The sequence below is a fragment of the Trachinotus anak genome, unplaced genomic scaffold (genome assembly GCF_046630095.1).
Source record: "Trachinotus anak isolate AG129_WGS33_773 ecotype Australia unplaced genomic scaffold, CSIRO_AGI_Tana_v1 ptg000016l, whole genome shotgun sequence".
NCBI lineage: Eukaryota > Metazoa > Chordata > Actinopteri > Carangiformes > Carangidae > Trachinotus > Trachinotus anak.
Window position 1 is genome coordinate 18,905,794 of NW_027273867.1, and position 19,951 is coordinate 18,925,744.

General features: G+C 41.7%; 1 protein-coding gene across 6 annotated transcripts in view; it reads right to left on the reverse strand.

Annotated features, from left to right (window-relative positions):
* Positions 1-19,951, reverse strand: part of samd12 (sterile alpha motif domain containing 12) — a 121,005-nt gene that overhangs the window by 96,771 nt on the left and 4,283 nt on the right. For all 6 annotated transcript variants that reach the window (XR_011693922.1, XM_071500533.1, XM_071500532.1 and 3 more), the window contains exon 2: positions 3,832-4,040. Coding sequence is in view for 5 of the 6 variants with exons in the window: in XM_071500533.1 (XP_071356634.1) it covers positions 3,832-4,040 (209 nt within the window). In the remaining variant the exon portion in view is untranslated. The remainder of the gene's footprint in view (positions 1-3,831; positions 4,041-19,951) is intronic.

Genomic DNA, 19,951 nt, shown 5'->3' on the forward strand with positions numbered 1-19,951 from the left:
ATTAGATGCTTATACACTCATCAGTTTATTAGGTCCACTGAGCTAAAACTAACGCAGTCTAATACAACAGGAATTGTATTGTGTTACACTGACAGGTTTATATCAGTGAGGGTAGGTTGAACAGCAGAAACACCTCTGCGTGTAAGGCTATACAGTTCAACAGCAGCATGAACTGCAGCCTTTCAAATGACAGTGATAGAGTTGAACCAACATCTGTCTAAAATAGTAAAAACAGAACTTGATGACTGGGACCGTATTAAACTGCAGTTTTTAACCAGGTGTACCTAATAAACTGGCAGCTGAGTGTGTACTGCTTGTGACTGCTAGACTTTAAGAGCTCCAGAAAAACTGTGAGATTGCATTAGCCTGTGATTCCTCCCTTACATGTTTAACTTGTTTACGTGACGCCAGTAAGATTCCCTGTTACATGCCGCCCTCTAGTGTCACACCTAAACACTGCCGCCACTTTTGAATGTGACTGAGCAGAGAAGTGCTGAGAGGAGGAGGGCCACTGCCATTAGTGTCATATTGACTGAGTGAATGGCTGTTGGAGACACGGAGCCCTGTGTCGTCTGCCCTATCTCCACTGCACAGCTAATTAACAGCTCTGGCATGCTCTCCCTCACTTTCCTTTCTCTCTGCCTCGCTCCATTTCTCTCGGCCAGAGCTGGCAGGAGATGAAAATTCCCTGTATTAATTAATCTGTTACATACAGGAGTGGGGATGAAACCGAGATGTCTATGTGTGTGTGTGTGTGTCTGTGTGTGTGTGTGTGTGTGTGTGTGTGTGTGTGTGTGTGTGTGTGTGGACGGGCTAGAGTGGAGTCCAGAGAGCTGTGGATGGCTGACAGAGAATAACACACTATGCTGGATAAATTAATAAGCCTTCATAAGGAGCCTCTGTTTGAAATTGGATTTACAGACAGTGCCAACTTTACTCAGGCACATCAAAGAAAGTAGACGAGACCTCTGCACAGTCCCTGACCTTGGGATTCGGCAGGGTCCATAAAGCATTGCAGGGCGTGTTAACACCAAACAAAATATATTCACCTTGGACTTGATATTGATGACGACAGAGATGAGCTGATTTGCTATGGACGTTATAGTCATCCACTGAGTCTAAACGGCTGTTTTATGCCTCATGTTTAATCTATGGCTAAGCCTTGGCTCAATTACAAATCCAACCAGGCGCAGGAGTCAGCTTTAATCCAATATTTAAAAATTAACACTAACTGCTGACGTGATGAACTGAAATGACCCACAGTAAGCCTTCCCACAGCTTGGCACTGAGGACCGGATTTTTATTGAATCTTCAAATTTATTAAGAGCTAATTGAGAGATCTTAAAAGTAGGTGCTGACACTCCACACAAAAACCAGATCTTTGTCTCAGTCAGCAATCCCGACTGAATGTTGAAAGTTTCCCACCAGGAAGCTGAGGAACTGTTCTGAATTATACAGGGATGTGTATCGGTGTCAAGTACCAAAAGATGGCATCAGATATGTGTTGAAACATCACAGACTTCATCAAATAATTCCTCATTTGATTCCAAATTTTACAAATGTTTGCATTTTATTTCTACTGTTTTGGAGAATAACATATTTCTCAAAGTAATGTGTCAAATTACAGATATCGTACAGGCACAAACCTGACACTCAGCCTTCATTACGTCTGCAAGATTTGTCATTTTACAGACACTGGTTCATCTCAGATCAACCGGTGAAATATCATTTAATATGAGTCTCTCTGTGCAAGATAAATAAATCTCTTCTTCTGCCTTTGTAAAGTCTTTGAACCCCTTTACCCTTCGGCATGTGCAATAAACAGCACGACAAGATGCACCGAAATTTAGAATGGGTGTGTTGTGAAAATCCCAGAGGTAAAAACAATGTTCACAGACAGTGAAATAAAGTAGGATGCTATTTCCTAGTTTTAATCATGTATCCATGTGTTGTTCCAATTTTTTGTCTAGATATATGCCAAATGTTTGTTTGAAAAAACTATTTAAAATCCCTCTCTTTTGTCTTCCCGTAAGATATTATACTATTTCTCATGATTCCTCTTGAACTCGGGCACTCATTAATACACATCGGTTTTTCCAATCAAATGTAGCGGGGTCTGAGTCAGCCTTACAAAGGCAGAAAGAAGAACAATATGACTGGAGGTGATGTGTGCTTGGATTCGAGTTGGCAAAGCGATCCAACCAAATCTGAATTACTTGATTTTAAGTCTTCTCAAAATTATACCCTCCCTCCACTCAGAAACGACGTCTCATTACTGAAGCTATAGACGCTCTAACTGCTGTGTCACTGTGACTTTCATATCTAACAGTAAAGTTAATATGTTCTATGCAGCAAAACCTCTCTTTAAGTACTTAATTAAGCTCAGATCCTCATATCATTAATAAATATTATCTGGCCCGTGGCTGTATTGCATGAGAGAATAGTTAGTAATTATAGTCTTTATGTGCTTGATCTATTGAATTTCTCTCAAAGAGAAAATCTGACTCTGAGACACACAACACTGAGCCTGAAAGCTAATACACTACTTCCTCCAGTTCTCTAATGCAATTCAGACGTAGCCTCTGCTTCAAACAGAATAATGCTCAGATACTGAGTTACATGACGATGCCCACATAAACCACGCAGCTCTGATAGTAATGTTACAGATACCGTGTTTTCTCTGCCACCTCAGACTCACCACATACTAACTTACAGGTTCAACACGATCCAGGAAGAACAGAGCATCTCCACTATCTTTAAGTGTGTGTTCATGCGTATTGTACATGTGTGTGTCTGCACTAATTGAACCCAGGCCTGGTTCCCTGTCTTCAAAGGCTCAGGATCCAGGGTTTTCTGACTCAAAGTACTTACACTTGCACTGACTGACAGCTGATTACCACTGATTTTACACAGAGGAAAGAGAATATGAGAGTGTGTGCATCAGGAGCTATCACTCCTGTCTCCTCCCACTGTCCCAACCACGGTCTATTTCTGGAGAGGAAGTGAGGAATTTATTCGGCGTCGCTGATGATGGGTCCTTTGATCTATTATCAGAAACACTGAGGATGAGTTGAGTCAGAGTCTGAAACAGCAGCTCGTCTTTCCTTGTTTATTCCCTGTTAAACTCTTTGTTTGAACTGGAGAGGTAGATGTGTGGAACATGGGAGATTATTGTATTTAAGTGGGTGGTTGATTTGTTTTGTGCGTAGAAAGCAGTACAAGGATATTATTGTAGACATATTGTAATTTGACCACAAACACAACCAAATTAGAACTAATTAAGATTGTTATGAAAACAATGAAACCACCACTGCAAAACAAGGCCCTCAAAATGATTTTGTCTGGATGAGATCAATTTGGAAACATGATTAAGAGTCCGTGGTCATGCCAGTGGCTCTGTGAGGCTGTGCTAAATGCTAAGTTCAACATGCTAACATTCCCACAATGACAAATACTCCACACATGTCGATGTTTAGCGGGTATAAGGTTTAACATAACCATCCTGGTGGAACATGTTAGCACTAAACACAAAGTACAATGGAGGATGACAGGATTAGTTAAGCAGGTATTAGTCATAAACCAAAGTATTTCAACTGAAATGTTGGCCTGATGGTATTTAATGTCTTTCAGCTGATTTGGGTTCATAGCCAGTAGCTCACCAGCATTAGCAGCTCACCAGAAATACCAATAAACACATTGGATGCTACCTAACCAACACCAAACAGAAGGCAAAGTACATACATAGATGATGGGCGCAAAACGTGCAGGCATAAAGTTGATCTCCATGCCAACCTCTTCTACTGTGCATGGTGCTTTTGGATCGGCTCTTACCCGTGTCAGCTCAGACTCAGAGACAGAGCGTTGTGGCGGGGTGCGGCGCTGGTACATGGGGGGGCTGACATCCTGGTAGCTCGGGCTGTCGTCGTCCAGCAGCACAGCCCCGGCGTCCACAGACTCCTCCTCTTCCTCCAGCTGTGATGTCACGTCCTCCGGGCACATCTGGTGGTCGATGCCATTCTGGCTCAGGTTGCAGTGAACAGCTTGTGTGGACAAGAAAGCAAAGATGAGTAATAAATATATATTTGGTACGTATAAATTAAAGATTTTGATTTAATTCTAACCACTTAGGTTGTAGTTAATGTATTAAAGTTGTATTTTATTGTAGAAATGCTTAAATATAAATGCTTCTCAGTACATTTGACTTCCAAAATGGCTTCATGTGATCTGATGAATGGTATCCCATATCAACTTTTAAAGGATCTCTTGTTTAAGGTGCTTTCCAACTGCTTTAAATTTTCATGTTACTTGTTCTATTGATGAAATTTCCATTTTTAAGCAACCCATGTTGAATCACCCCCTAGTTCTCCACACTGAATCCTATACTGCAAAGATTCCACCAGGTGGCAGCAAATAATGATATATAGTGTGTGAGTTGCCATCAAAGCTGTGCTTCAATTCAACACTCGTATACGTTTTTGTAGATAATATGTAAGAACTCAATACATTAAACCACCAAATGAAGCCAAAAGATAATAATAAAATAAACTCATTTAAACAACACATCATTGCTCAGTTCAACACACTCAGGGGTTTTGCAGCTTTCCTCTTATCTAGTGTTGTTTGACCACAAGCTGGTGTTGGTTACTGTTAGATATTATTGTGTAACGGACATTACTGAAGTCAGCTTGATCTTTTTTTTTTACACTGGTAAGAAGTTTCTCCACTTCTGCTGTGTATCCCCATGTAAGACAACTGTGTCCCTTAACATCTCACACCAAAATCAAGTGAATTATGGATGCACACACTTAAGTATTTTGTCACTTTTCTTGCGTCAACACATTATTTATTAAAAACTCGGATTTAGCATGCAGTATGGAAGTGAGGCGTGTTGTATCAGATGTGCAACCAATCCATATCAAATACAGTTTGTGTACATTTTGCTGACGTTTCACTTGCATAAAGTTATTCAGTGTAATCTTTCACAACACAATAGACAGAGTTACTGTATCTTATTCTACACTTTTCAAATTGTCCCGGCACGTTAATGGAGCTTTTGACCCGGTGCCATCATAACCTAAGAATGATAGCTGAGCACTACAGCAGCAGGTGACAACTTCAGCCTGTAAAAAAAGAGAGACCTATTTGGTGAGTTTGATTAATGTGTTAAGCAAAAATCTGGGCCTTGATGAGATCAACATTTTTACATCTATAAATCCATGTAATACTCAGGCAGACAATTTAATGACGACAGGCTCTCAAATCTACTGCACCAATTCATACTGTACACAATTTAGTGGGAATGTAAGGAAGAAAGAAGTATTACTTATAAACTTGTATCGTACTACTGAGCCATTTCCTCCACGAAGTGATTATTTTTAGTTTTGTTTTTCCAAGGAAGTGTCAGGCTCAGGCACTATTTTAGTCTCATCAGGCAGTGATGCAGGCACAGAAGTGACAGCTAGCAATGAGTTGTGAGGTGTCACTGAATTGGGCCATTTGTCATCATGCAATCTGCCCACTTGTTCAAAAAACACTGTGGGCTCATTTATGTGGAACAACAAACCAAAGGCTGTTTTTCATCACACCTGGAGGCTGCTTTGGTTTCTGCTGCAGCTGCTGGTTCCGGGTCAAAGCGATATCATTTTAAAAGGCTGCAAATTCTGCTTTGCTTAAGAAACTTTGAAACTTGAAAACACAACAGAGACAATTTGCTTTAAAAAAAAAAAGCACATCAACGCACGCACCGATGAGCTGAACACGTCAGAAACACAGGCTAATGCAGGCAGTGACTCATTTAAGCGTGTATGATAAATACACGCTTGAATGTCACTGATCTCAGTCTCTTTGCTGGCAGAGCAGCATGCCCAGGAAAACAGCCAATTAGAGGCTTATTTCAGGCCACTGTCACCAAGCAATTACAACAACTCTGACGCAGCTCAGAACGAATTGAAGCAAGACAATAACAACAGGTACAACATCTGTGCCGTCAATCCATATAACGGGAGCAGGGGTGTGAAAGCTACTGTAGGTGGTCCTGTCCTCCTCCTCCGACATGCTGTACACCTGGGAAACAGAGTGGGAACTCAATATGATTCAGTGAACAAACGCGCTGTTTGTCATGAAAACCTCTCAGAGAAACATCCTCCCCCATCACCTTAAATCACACCTTCTTCTCAGAAATTGCATTGCAAAGGTTTCAGCCCCAGTTTTACCAAGACAAGGTCATAATCTGTTATATGGCTGGACCACATTATAGGCTATTTGCATTCCGCCTATTCAGCCAGTTTCAGCCATTTATCTGTTTGCCTCTCACCAACTGTCTGTGCTCACATATACAGTATTTTAATACAGCCGGATTCCCAATGAAACCTACATGCTTTTCTGTTTCTGTTGTCAGAAGATGGAACAATTATGAAAGAGTGACTGAACCACAGCCCATTAAGACAACATATTAACATAACTGCTGCTCTGCTGCTAAAATCCTGATTTTATAACCACAACATTGTCTGATAAAATCACCCGACACATAAAGACAAAGACTGGGCTGTGATTTCAGCTGGTTTTACTTGTAAAAAGGTGTCTAGCGACAAAGGTACTACGTTGGCAACACTGCTCGTTCACACAAAATCATGGACAGCTGACCAATGGTATAAATTCATCACTCAGTCAGTCAGTGACATGCATTTACAGGGCTGGCCCTGCTGTTGCGATTCAGTGAAAAACTACTTCTCTTTGCTTTCATTGATTATTGTGGAGACACAGGAGTATTTATTATACACACTGTCATAGAGCACTGAACCCTGCACTGGTTCCTGTTGGATGAATCAAATTGGAGATGTAGGAGTTTATGCTTCTGAATTAACTGCTGAATTAAGCTGTCAGAAGGCCAGAAAGAAATCCTGCACTCAAGTACAATTTTGAGGTACTTGTACTTTACTTGAGTATTTCTAATTTGCATTACTGTATACTTTTACTCCTGTACATTTCAATCGAAAACACCGCAATTTTATATTGCGCTGTATTTATTTGACAGATAGTTACTTGTTAGTTTTCAGATCAAGATTGTAATAATAAGCTGATAAAATACAACAGACTGTTCAAGATTAAACCAGTGGTTTTCTTTCAGTCTTTTTGCCTTGTGACCTCTTATGAAAAAGCAGTGGCTACTGGGCCAGAGTTGTTAGCAGTTCCATCAAAAAAAGATTTCCCCTTTGATCTTCTCACATGGTTTTAATTCTATTTAAGGATCAAAGAGGTAAAACTCTTCAATAAAAAAAAAAAGAAAAAAATCTGAGAAAAATGTTGGCGTGAATACAATGTGTTTCCTCTTTCATCTCATAACCACTTAACAAATGGGTTGGGATCCACTACCTAACTAGATGAAGTAGGTACTGGAAAACTAAAAGCTTTTTATTCACTGATTAATCATTATAAACAATCTAATAATGTAATATCTAATAACATCCATCACATGGGGACAATATTCTGCGTAATGAGTACTCTTACTTCAATGCTCTAAGTACATTTTGTCGCTAATACTTCTGCACTTGAGCAGAATACCTAAATTCTTCCTTCACCACAGAACAACAGTTTACTTACTTATGCACTTTTAATGGACTGTTGGAAAGCAGAATGATGCTGACTAACAAGACTTAACTGTAGACAGGTGGACCACCCTTTGCAATCATAAATAAACTAATATCACAAAAATGGCACAGCTGCAGACCTGCTCTGTTTTGATCCCCGATAAGATATAGAGGCCCTGATATGTCCCATTTAAACCACACAGAGAATATACATGAGCGGTCCATGTTTTAAACAAAGCCAACTTGAGATGCGTAGCACGAAGCATTGCTCCCTCTCAGTCCCTCTTTATGCCTCTCTCCTCTCCTCCTCGCCCCGACTCAATTCATGACTGGTGTGCAACCACTCTGGAGGAGAAATGAATTATATATCCTTTGCTAAGAGCATTTCAACAAAGGTACAAACAGACTAAAGGGATAGAGGGATAGACAGATGACAAGATGGTGAGAGGGGTAAGGGAAGTGGTGGGAAAACAAGCACAGAGAGGAAGGACAATTGCATTGCTCTCCATTCTTTAAAGGGAAGAAGGGTGGGTCGATGGGGGGCTTGGAGATAGAGATTTCTTTTTTTTTTTTTTAAACGGCAACAGTTACTATAAATAGCACCATTACATTCATCCCTCCCTCCTCTCTGACATGCGCTGTGCAAGCATCGTGAGGGAGGAGAGATAGATGAGGGAGGATGTCTACTTCATTTCACCACTCCTTGTTTTTTCTCAATGAGAACAGGGGGAAATGAGGGGAGACAATGAATGGAGCACACACGGAGATGTTAAAGAATAGCGCTATCCCTGCACAGCCAAATGCATTCCTATTATTGAGATGAAGATTGGTTAAGAATTGGATTAGTCTGACATAACTCTGTCTCTCTTAATTACTGTGCGCGGTTTCAAACAAGAAACCATTACCGACCAATTGAATTTGAAAAATACCAGCTGACGGGAACACTCTGTACGTCTTAATGTGGAGGAGCAGGTCATCAGGATATACAGCTTAATCATTTGTGTCTTTTATCATTACACTGACTGCTAAAGAAGAAAAAAAATTAAATAAAAAAACCAGACAGGATTAGAACATGTAGCGTCTCTGTTACCAAGTCTGCATCTTAACCAACGATCAGGACTTTCTGAGCTCCCACCCAGAGAACACTGAATATGTAGCTGTTGTTTCTTTGTTTTTTTTTTTGTTTTTTTTTTTACTATTTAATTACTCTTTTTTTTTTTAAGAGGGTCCTGTTCATGTTTACACTCACGTCTGCAAGCTGCCCAAAATGTATCCTTCTACCTTCTGCTTCTTTTACCTTTAAGCTACCACTGCCCCAGCTTTTATTACTTAGCTACACCAGCTCTCACCCAGAGACAGTGAATATGGTGTTCACATTAGAGCATTAGTTGTATCTATAATGCACATCAGAATCCTGATAAGAAAAAGACAGTCCATGCAATCCACATTACTTTAGTATGGATGAAGCATCAAGCAAATCACAGATTACTGATTCAGTGTAAATTAGAGAAAATGCTGAAGACAATATCACAATGTCACAGGTTCACATAACAGTTTAAGGTCTCATTTTGTCACACTGGAATTTAAGGACCCACTGATTTTATGCTACACTCTATTGGAAGTGTAAGTCAGTGGCAGCTTTACATACGTTTGCTCTGTTAACAATAAACTCTGAAGTTTCAGTCAGTCAGATGACTGAATGGCCAAGTGAATTTATTTATGCACGTATTGGGGCTGACATAGCAATAGCAGACACTAAGTTGAAAGAAAATGCATGTTTCAAACTGGGGCAATGGGAGAAGCTGTGTTTTTCTGTGCTAACTCTGGAGCCAGTGCTTCACAGCACAAGCTGGTTCAAAGTGAAACCAGCAGTGGGTCCATAATCAAAAGTGAAGTTTGCTCTGTGTGGGCGCTCAGGCTCATAGTGATCTCCTTCTCTTTGGCTGATTCTCAAAGTGGAGCAGAATGAATTGTTTGTGAGTAGAATCAACTGTATGACCCAGAAACAAAGCCTGGAGAGAGAGAGAGAGAGGGCAGAGAAAGCCAGGCCAGAAGACTGTGAAGGATACAAACTCTGCCACTGCAGCTATGAGACCTTTGGTCTTTTACCTGCGTCCAGGACAAGCTGAGGTGAATCACCATCCACTAAGAGTCATGTACACAGGGCAAGAAGAACGTGGGCGCATTCATTCCCGCACCAAACCAGCGGTGCCAACAGAAGCTCTTGGGAATTTGAAGAGGTGGTCTGGCACCAAAGCTGGCAGGATCTTAGCATAATGACATTTCAGTCATCCACGCAGCTGTTACTTTTTTTTATATGTTAACAGTGGCTTGGAGCTGAATCAGAAATCAGTTCCTGTCACATGGCAGAGAAATAAATAAATAAAACACTTCAACACTGAAAATAACCAAGAGGTGCAGGAATGAATATGCAGCTTGGTACACGTTTTTCACAGAGCTGGTCAGCTCCCTCCATCTGTCACGCACGCACAGGCATAGACACATGCACAAATCTGTATGCATCCACAATGATGCATGTACCCAGCATGTGCACACACAGATAAAAGATGCCATACAAACTGAAAAAATACTTTCCTAACACTGAATGCATTGGTGATTCTCACCCAGTCTGCTCTGAGAAAGCAGCAAACTTAGCAAATCAACTGAGTCCATCCACTGCTCTCCAAATTAGAACAAATGTGAGAAGAGTGTGTGAATATGTGAGGAGATTGCGCCTGCTCAGCTGTCTACCCTGAGGACCTTGGAAAGAGTATCTCCATCAGTGGGGGACAGAAGACACAGTCAGATCCTTGTTACACGCTTACTAAAGTACTAATTAGAATATCTTTGAAGGGTAGAAAGAGACAGCGAGAGAAGCACATCGCCTGGAGTATAGGATGTTTTGGACAGGAGCCTGTAGGAAGCTTCCTGCTCAGTGAGATTAAATTCAAGAGACAGAGGAGATGCGCATGTATGGTTGATCTCTTCTTTCTCGTTTATTCTTTTTCAGAACAAAAGTCTCTCATGGGGTCTTAGTTTGAATGATGATTCTAATGATGAATTTACTAAAGAGCACAATCTTTGGATATGACCATCAGCAAGGTATAATTATAATTATTTTGTAAAATAATATAAAATGTCTAAAGATAACTAGACCCATGTTACATATTTTGTTGAGCTGTGCCCTTGCCTCATCACAATTTTTTCCAACAAAACTAGAGAAATCTGTGATTTCACGCATAGTGGTCACTACAGTCGACAGTCCTTGAAAGTGCAGTTAAAAGCTCTAACATTCAAGATGGCCAACAAAACATCTGGCATGAGTATCTATCATGATTTTTATAATTCATGCATGAAAGGATAAATCAAGGTAACGGCCCATTTCATTTGATCGCTTATCAATGGCGTCATCGCCCCTCCAACATGTCCTGTGTCCGTCAAACAGTAACAGAAAAACTCTGATTTTGAAGGTTAGGAATCCTAACTGGGAGAAGCTGACTGCACTGATGGCAATGGTGTTGAAGACAACAACTCCCATGAAGCCATGTTACTTCACAATGCCACCAAACTCCGTCTTTTGTTGTTGCTTTGACTGAGAGACCCCCTAGCGGCAGAAAATGACATATTGTGTCTTTAACAGCAGAACCCTCTCATTATTACTACTGAGTATCACATCTCAATGAGCAGTATTGAAAACTATCCCTAACCCTAAGCCTAAGTGCCTGAAGCTGGGATCGAATGTGTGTTAATCTTAATTAGTGATTCTTTAATCAGACAGTTAGTGATTTAAATAAAAAAATGTTCAATGTTCAATCAATTTTGTGCTGTTTTATAATCTATAACCCTTGAAAGCTGCTTGTGTTTAGAGACCACATTAGAGACATTTGGCTTCTTTTGCTAAATGAAAAGGGATTTTGTAGAAAGACCTTTTTCATTCCTCAAAGAATGTATTATTAATAAGAAATGTTTGTGTCACAAATGCCAACTGAAGTTACTTGATTTGCTGAGCAGATGCATGTCTTTCTAAGTCTAATTTAGTTTTTCATTGCTGCTTTAAAGCTGATCCCTTTATTTACAGCTTTTTTGTATCGGCCAATGAGCAGCTCCATTGGAGCAATGAAGAGGTAATCATGTTGCTTAAGGGCGCCTCAGCAAAAGTCTTTGAGGTAGAAAAAGCCTTCGAGTTTAAGTGGAGCTGCTGAAACAAAGGGTAGAATTAAACAGGTTATGTTATGTTCTGCTCAGCGAGAAAGGTTATGTGAAATGTAACTGTCATTATTTTAACAACATGTTATAAGGAAGCTTACTTAGACTTGTTTTTTTTGGGTTTTTTTTACAGCAGGTGTCAGAATGGATGCTGCTTCTTTCAGAGGCATGAGAGCACACGGTTATGTAAGCCAACTAGGTATTCGCACATGGTTTAGGTGTTTCTGCTTCAAACACTGAGATAAGTAGGGCATCACTCTGTTACCCTGACTGATCCATGAGTCATTAATAGAGCTGCCGCTTATGGCTTCTCCTGCAACGATTAAAATTCATGAGCTGCCTCTGCAATCTGATTGAAGAGGCTCAGGTGATCTCGGGTAACACTCACTGAGCAGAACATTCAGTGGGTCAACTCTGTTACTGTCACTGGATTTAAAAAGGGTAAAGCTGAATGAATTTGTTGCCACTGTGTGCGTTATTAGTGGGATGGGTTCAAAGAGATTATTAGCGCTTTAGCTTACTTTCTGTCAATTTAATTTTTCAATTTAAGCTTACCCCACTGTGTCTTGTTTGCAGGCTTAGCAGTTGCTGCAACAAGGGTTAAATTCAAACCTGTTGCATAAGCTTAGCCTGGTAATGACCCATTACTAACAAGACATGACATCTGGAGGAATTCTTGTCAAGGTCCTCTTAGGCTTAGTGGCCTTAGTACATTCATAAATGCATATAATGTTAACATAAGACTGTTGCAAGTCTGAACTGAGATTCAGGGATGCAAGGGCAATTATTGGTCAAGTACAGGTACACTGAAACATTGGGGGCAGCATATAATTAACATGAGACACGCAAGCAAGTGTTCACTTAAAAGCCCTCTTTATTTGACATAATTGCATATTTCATTTTTCCTCATATACACTCATTAAGTCTGCTTGTGTTCATATGTCTGCTGTTGAGACAATGAGGACTGACTGCATGGCTAACTATCAAAGTGAAGTCGTGTAACGAGTTAGCCAGCCAGCTAGACTCTCTGTGGGGCTCTTAATTCACCCTGACATCCTATCAGAAGTTAACTGTGCTCAAACTTCACAGACTGCCCTCTACAAGCCTGGGGCTCGATCAGCTATGATTGGCTGGTCCTGTGTCAAGCAGGCGCAGATGTGCTCAGCTCTGAACGTTTCTCAGCTGCAGAGAGCGCGAGGGAGGATAAAAAAAAAAAAAAAAGAAAAAAAGGGGGTCGAGAGAGACGAAGTGAGAGGGGATTAAAAAAAAAAAAAAGTTGTAGAAAGAGATAGAAAGTGAGAATAAGGAAGACAGACAAAATGAGCCAGTGAGACAGAGCTGGAAAGAAAAAGACAGAGCGAAATGACCCACTTTTACAGCACAAACACGTACGAGCTATAAATATAACTGCTGCTCACTTTGGCTGGCCGTGAAGCATGTATCCCTGGAATAAAGTTGTTAACGTGCACTGCTTCAAAGGCACACAGTGAAAGGGTGACAGAAATAGACGCTCTTAATTTAGACCAACATCTATTAATATTTGATAAGAGACACAAACTTCCTCTATTTGGCCACCACAACAGGAACTATAGCAGATGAAGGGGGAAAGTTTCTGATTTCACAGGGTATCATTAGTAAGACAGTATGCTGTATATATTTAACCTTTTTCCTGCTGCAAAGTTTGCAGCCACAAGAGCAACTCCAGACCTGAAGTATTTCCATACCAACAACTGGAATAAACAAACACTTTTCACAGTCTATTTTTAGCTTAGATACATTTATGGTGCTTACAATGCAGAGTCATGATTGGACCAAAGAATGTCAATGTCAGCCGCAATGAAAAACAATTACAGTGTCAGCATGAAGGCCTGGTGTGAATACTATTGCAAAAAGTGTTCATGTTCTCCTGTGTACAGACGCCGTGGGGCTGGTAGCACCTTATTAAGCAGCCTGATGTGACCAAGCCATGTTGTAAGCTTTGCTATGACTACACAGCCAACGTTAGCATTGAGACACAGCAAACCTTTGCTTTTACCTTGACTTTTTGTTTCTGAGTCATGCATTTAAGGTTCTCAATGTCTGAGTATCACAGATAATATACTCTGTATACGGTAAATACAGCACAGGCTGCAGTGACTGCTGCACTTGCCTTATACATCAACAACTGTTAATACGTACCCTAAAATGAGTGAATATTGTTGTTTTGATATCAAAGTGCCAATCTCACATGAACGAAGCATCCCGCTAATGCTTGCTGTGTGGGTGAAGCTTTTATCCGAGCTGCTCTGAGCTTGTTGTAACATTTACAAGTGCCTGATGAGGTGTTGTAAATGGCTCTGCTGCCACCAGCCCTTAAAAACACTTGCATTATAAGAATTACACTGAACTCATTTTCCTTCTCCTTCTGCTATCCAGCTGCTTTCAGATCACAGTGCTGTAAGTTGAGGATGACACTTATTAGTATCTGATTTATATCAGAATCAGAATCAGAATCAGAATCAGAATCAGAATCAGTTTTATTGCCAAGTATGTTTTCACATACAAGGAATTTTTTCTGGTGATTGGTGCAAATGATCAGCAACAGTGGGGCTCTCTAGCCTTGTTGATGAGGCTAATAGCAGATGGGAAGAAGCTATTTTTGTGGCGAGAGGTTTTGGTCCTGAAGGACCGCAGCCTCCTGCCAGAGGGGAGTGTCTCAAAGAGTTTGTGTCCAGGGTGGGAGGAGTCAGCTACAATCTTCCCTGCACGCCTCAGAGTCCTTGAGGCGTACAGGTCCTGGAGGGACGGAAGATTGCAGCCAATCACCTTCTCAGCGGAGTGGATGATACGCTGCAGTCTGTTATTGTCCCTCTCCGTGGCAGCAGCGTACCAGATGGTGATGGAGGAGGTGAGGATGGACTCGATGATGGAGGTGTAGAAGTTCACCATCATAGTCCTTGGCAGGTTGAACTTCTTCAATTGCCTCAGGAAATACATCCTCTGCTGAGCTTTTTTGATGAGGGAGCTGATGTTTAGCTCCCATTTGAGATCCTGTGTGATGGTGGTTCCCAAGAAGCGAAAATGCTCCACGGTAGCCACGGGGGAGTCACACAGGGTGATGGGGGTGGGTGGGGCTGGGCTCTTCCTGAAGTCCACTATCATTTCCACTGTCTTCAGAGCGTTTAGCTCTAGGTTGTTCTGCCTGCACCAGGTCACCAGACGCTCAGTCTCCCACCTGTAGGCAGACTCATCGCCATCAGAGATGAGTCCAATGAGAGTGGTGTCGTCTGCAAACTTCAGGAGCTTGACAGACTGATGGCTGGAGGTGCAGGTGTTGGTGTACAGGGAGAAGAGCAGAGGAGAAAGAACGCAGCCTTGCGGGGATCCAGTGCTGATGGTCTGGGAGTCAGACACGTGCTTTCCTAGCTTCACGTGCTGCCTCCTGTCAGACAGGAAGTCGGTGATCCACCTGCAGGTGGAGTCAGGCACGCTCAGCTGGGAGAGCTTGTCCTGCAGCAGAGCCGGGATGATGGTGTTGAAGGCAGAGCTGAAGTCCACAAACAGGATCCTGGCATAGGTCCCTGAGGAGTCCAGGTGCTGGAGGATGAAGTGGAGAGCCATGTTGACGGCGTCATCTACAGACCTGTTGGCTCTGTAGGCGAACTGCAGGGGGTCCAGGAGTGGGTCAGTGATGGATTTGAGGTGGGACAGGACAAGACGCTCAAATGATTTCATGACCACAGAGGTCAGGGCAATGGGTCTGTAGTCATTTAGTCCTGTGGGCCTTGGTTTTTTGGGGACAGGGATGATGGTGGAGGATTTGAAGCAGGCTGGCACGTGGCAGGTCTCCAGTGAGGTGTTGAAGATGTCTGTGAACACTGGAGACAGCTGATCAGCACAGTGCTTCAGGGATGATGGAGAGACAGAGTCAGGACCGGCTGCTTTGCGGGGGTTCTGCTTCTTAAAAAGCCTGTTGACATCTCTCTCCAGGATAGAGAGAGACGTTCCTTTGGTAGGGGAGGAGGAGGGGGGTTCTGATGTGGCTCTGATGTGGAGGTTAGTGTCAGGCTTGTCCCACTGTCTTTCAAAGCGGCAGTAGAACTCATTCAGATCGTTGGCCAGACGGAAGTCATTAATGGAGTGGGGGGGTTTAGGTTTGTAGTTAGTGATCTGTCTGAGCCCTTTCCAGACAGAAGCAGAGTCATTGGCTGAGAACTGGAGCTGAAGTTTCTCAGAGTACAGTCGTTTAGCTTCTCTCACCGCTTTGCTAAACCTGTACTTGGACTCTTTAAACTTGTCCCTGTCCCCACTAGATTCAGATCAGATTATTACATCATGACTCAACCTAGCAAGTCGAGCAAGACTACTAGAAAAGTTGCTATTTGAATACACCCTTTAATACAATTTTACAATACAAAAAAAAATGCAATTTTCTATTAAAACCAATCTCCAATTCCACCTTTAAAGATGTCAAAGAATCACCTCTGCAGCACTGCTACACCATAATGACAGGCTTCACCTGACACCTCCGTCTGTGCCCGCTGTAACACAAACTGTCTCAGATCTGCAGCTTCAATCAGTCAGCAGAATGGAGCCCAGAGAACTTCATGGTCATCAGGGACTGGAGCTGACACACTGCCAAGTTTCTGCACTCAACACAACGGGGTGCCAAATGTTGCAGAGTATTCACAAAAAGCACAAAGGTTGACATTTGAGAGAGAGAAGAGAGGCGCACAAAAGAGTGGAAGTGCTTTGTGGCGGAAAGAGCGACGAAAGACTGGAACATTCAGCAATATATACATCTCTTCCCTGGGGTTTAATTCGTCTAATGTTCATACTTCATGAAGGTCGATGAAGCTATTGTGTACAGTAGGTTTTGTTCTGCCCTGTTTGGTGACACAGACAAGAACCAACGATGTCAGCCAGGTTAATGTTTGCAATGCATTTAAAAAAAAACTCCAACATGGAGGCCAGATGCTGCTGTGAATTTGCCAAGACAACACGAAGCTGCACTCCTCTAACCATTATGCATTTCTTCAACCGCATATTCATCACATCTGAATGTGGAAATCTACACCTATTCCAACTTTCATCACCGTGAATCTGACACAGTGTGTCAAGCGCAAAACTGGCATACAGCATGCCAGTGACTGAATGATTCAAGTGGATTGAGCACAAGCGTCCCGAGGCTACAGGCGACACCTTAACACAGTGAGGTAGAAGTCTCAGTGCAGGGGTGACATGAATAGGGAAATAACTACAACTGACAAGACAGGTGCTTTGAAAAGTTAGTTTGACTCTTTCCTAGGCTGTATTCAGTATTCAGACATCTTCAGAATATAGTTCTGCATTAAATTAAAGGAGGTTTACTCTTTGGTAAGTTTAGGTACAATATGAGCATTACTATTATTCTCTGTTGAAGAACGAGGGCACATTTTTAGAAGAGGTGGGAAATATGTCTACGATACAGCCAACAGCCAGTTAGCAAAATAAGAAACAGGGAAACGGCTAGCTTGGCTCTGTCCAAAGGTAACCAAATACACCAAACAATACATGTTTTATCTAGTTTGTTAAATCTAAAATTAATAGAAAATACAATATACAGAACTAGTCAAAAGTTAGTACTTTATGTTTTATAGGGGCTAGCGATTTCCCCCTGTTTCTAGTCTTTGTGCTAAGTTAGGCTAACTGGCTGCTAACTGTAGCTCCATATTTAATGGACAGTGGTAGATCTTCCATTCTAGCTTTGAGAGAGAAAGACAACACCCATAATACTCTGAAATGTCAACACCCTACATCACACAAGTGTTGTCTTGATGTCAGAATTTTGTTTATGCCAAAAACAGCTTTGTATGGCTACAACTTTCTGTTTTTATTCTTCATTAATCTGCAGATCATTTTCTCAATTATTGCTTTGGTGTAAAATGTCAGAAAACTGTGAAAAACACCCATCGCAAGACTAATACACATACTGTGTAACATAGAAGAATATGAAAACCAGCAAATATCCACATTTGAGAAGCTGAGAACCAGAGAATTTTGGCAATATTTGCACATAAAAGACAAACAATTAATTGATTATCAAAACTGTTGCCTATTAATTTCTTATCAGTTCAGTAGTCATTTAATGGATTAATAGGTTTTTTTAATAGCAATAGTCCAGGCACAAAGAAATAAATGAAGACTGAATTCCATTTAGCTGCACTGATTGAAACATTTGAATAGAACAGAGCCTTTATTAGCAACACCTGTGTTCTTTCTACTGACAAGTCAAAATGTCTGCTGTGGAAAAGACATTGTTTCAGTTTTACTTCCTTGACACAGCACCATAGCAAACAAGATAAAGTAGGCTGCACAATAGAATTGATAGAAGCTCAATCAGGTTTTATGTTCAACATTAAATTTATTTATTTTTTGTTGTTGGTTTTGATTTGTTGCCTTGGTGTCAACTTTTTGGTATTTCACTTGGGGCAAGTGGGACTATAAGAGTCCACTCCCACAACTTTGGGTGAAACCAAGAGAAAAAAAAAGCAACTGTTGCATGAAAACAAAGTTACTGTCAGGTGTTTCCACCAGAGCACCAGACCCCACTGGATTACCTTCTCTTGGATGCTTTTCTCTTAAGCTGACAGTCAGACAGTGTGATGCAAGCTGCACGAGCTGAAAGCACTCAGTCCAGAGAGCCAACAGAATTGTAATGAGTAAACCCCTGCCATTTGTTCAACAGATTCATCCAGGTCCTTGCAGTTTACTGTATATCAATCCTGCAAGAGAGTCTCTGCAAGTCCGTTGATGCGGAGGGGTGTGTCCCATAGGTGAATGTGGACATAGCTAGAGGACAAGTCTGTGCCCACTACTTCTATTTTTATTTTCTGCTTAGCTCTCATTCTAAATTCCAGTAAGCAGCACTTCAGTATGGTACATCAAAGATGGCTGTAGGTCCAACCCAAGGGATGATTACACAACACCGCTCTCCTGTGACATTTGCAACATCTTCTGTCACCTCGATCCCATTCCTGCTGAGTAAGGTTGGGAAGATGCTCCTTCACCGCAACAACTCCTAATTAACTTGACAAAGATGTAATCCTACTCCACCGACTGAAATAAACATGTTTATTCTACTAATTCTATTCCTGGGCTGGATTCCGGGGATGGATGTGAAATGAGTTTTCTGAATGGATGCACAGGCAGACAGGGCAGGGCAGGACATATCAAGGAGGCTTGATGCACAGAGGGAAGAAAGTGAAGAGTGAATGAACAACTTCAGCCAAAGGGGTAAACACTGCTGTGGCTGGACAGGAGGTCCAGTTCTGGGCTCTTTTCTAAGTGTATGTGTATGTACACTCAGTACATGCTTCTGTCACATGTTTTTTTGTGCCTGTATTCAAACCACAGCTGTTCACGCTGGTCATGTAGGCGTCTCCATAGCCTGCCTGCGCTGACATAAAAATGACACACGAACAAGTGTTACCCCTGCGTTGCCAATGTGGTACTCTCATTGAAAACAATGAGGAGGCTGCATTTTTCAAACATAGCTAATGTTGGTCTTCATCACAGCTGTTGTCAGATTATCGAATAGTTGCTGAAACACCTCTCTCCACACATTTCTAGCATCGGATTAGAGGTCTGCATCTCCGACAATTCCTGTAATTTACCAAAACCGACAATCTGGCATTGACATCCACTTCACACAGTGATGGGCCAGCTGTGTGGAGGTGATAAAGGGTTTGAAATTCTCTCTCAAGTTCTCCTTTCGTTCCTTACACCACTTATCCCATGTGCAACACCATGAATAATTTCCATTAGAGAAAATGTTTGCAGTCACCCCCATATTTATACAATACTGTATCTCCCCTCTCTCTGTGATTGCCAGCTTTTCACTACGGCTTCAAGTGAGAATTTTGGAACAACAATAAACACACACAAACCAGTGCTTTTCCTGCATGATACAACCCTTGGTCAATATGGTAAGGGCTAAATATATCATCAGTCATCAAGCCATGGCTTTGTCCATATCCGCTGTTATGAGGCAACAGTGGTTGTGACAACGATGTCCCCAGCCGTGCTGAGGACTCGCGGCAGAATGATCTAAGTCTTCGTCATCAGGAGCCTTTGTCACTGATGAAGTGTGACTGCAGTGTCTAATCAGTACAATCAAAAGTGAATCTGTATTAGTATCT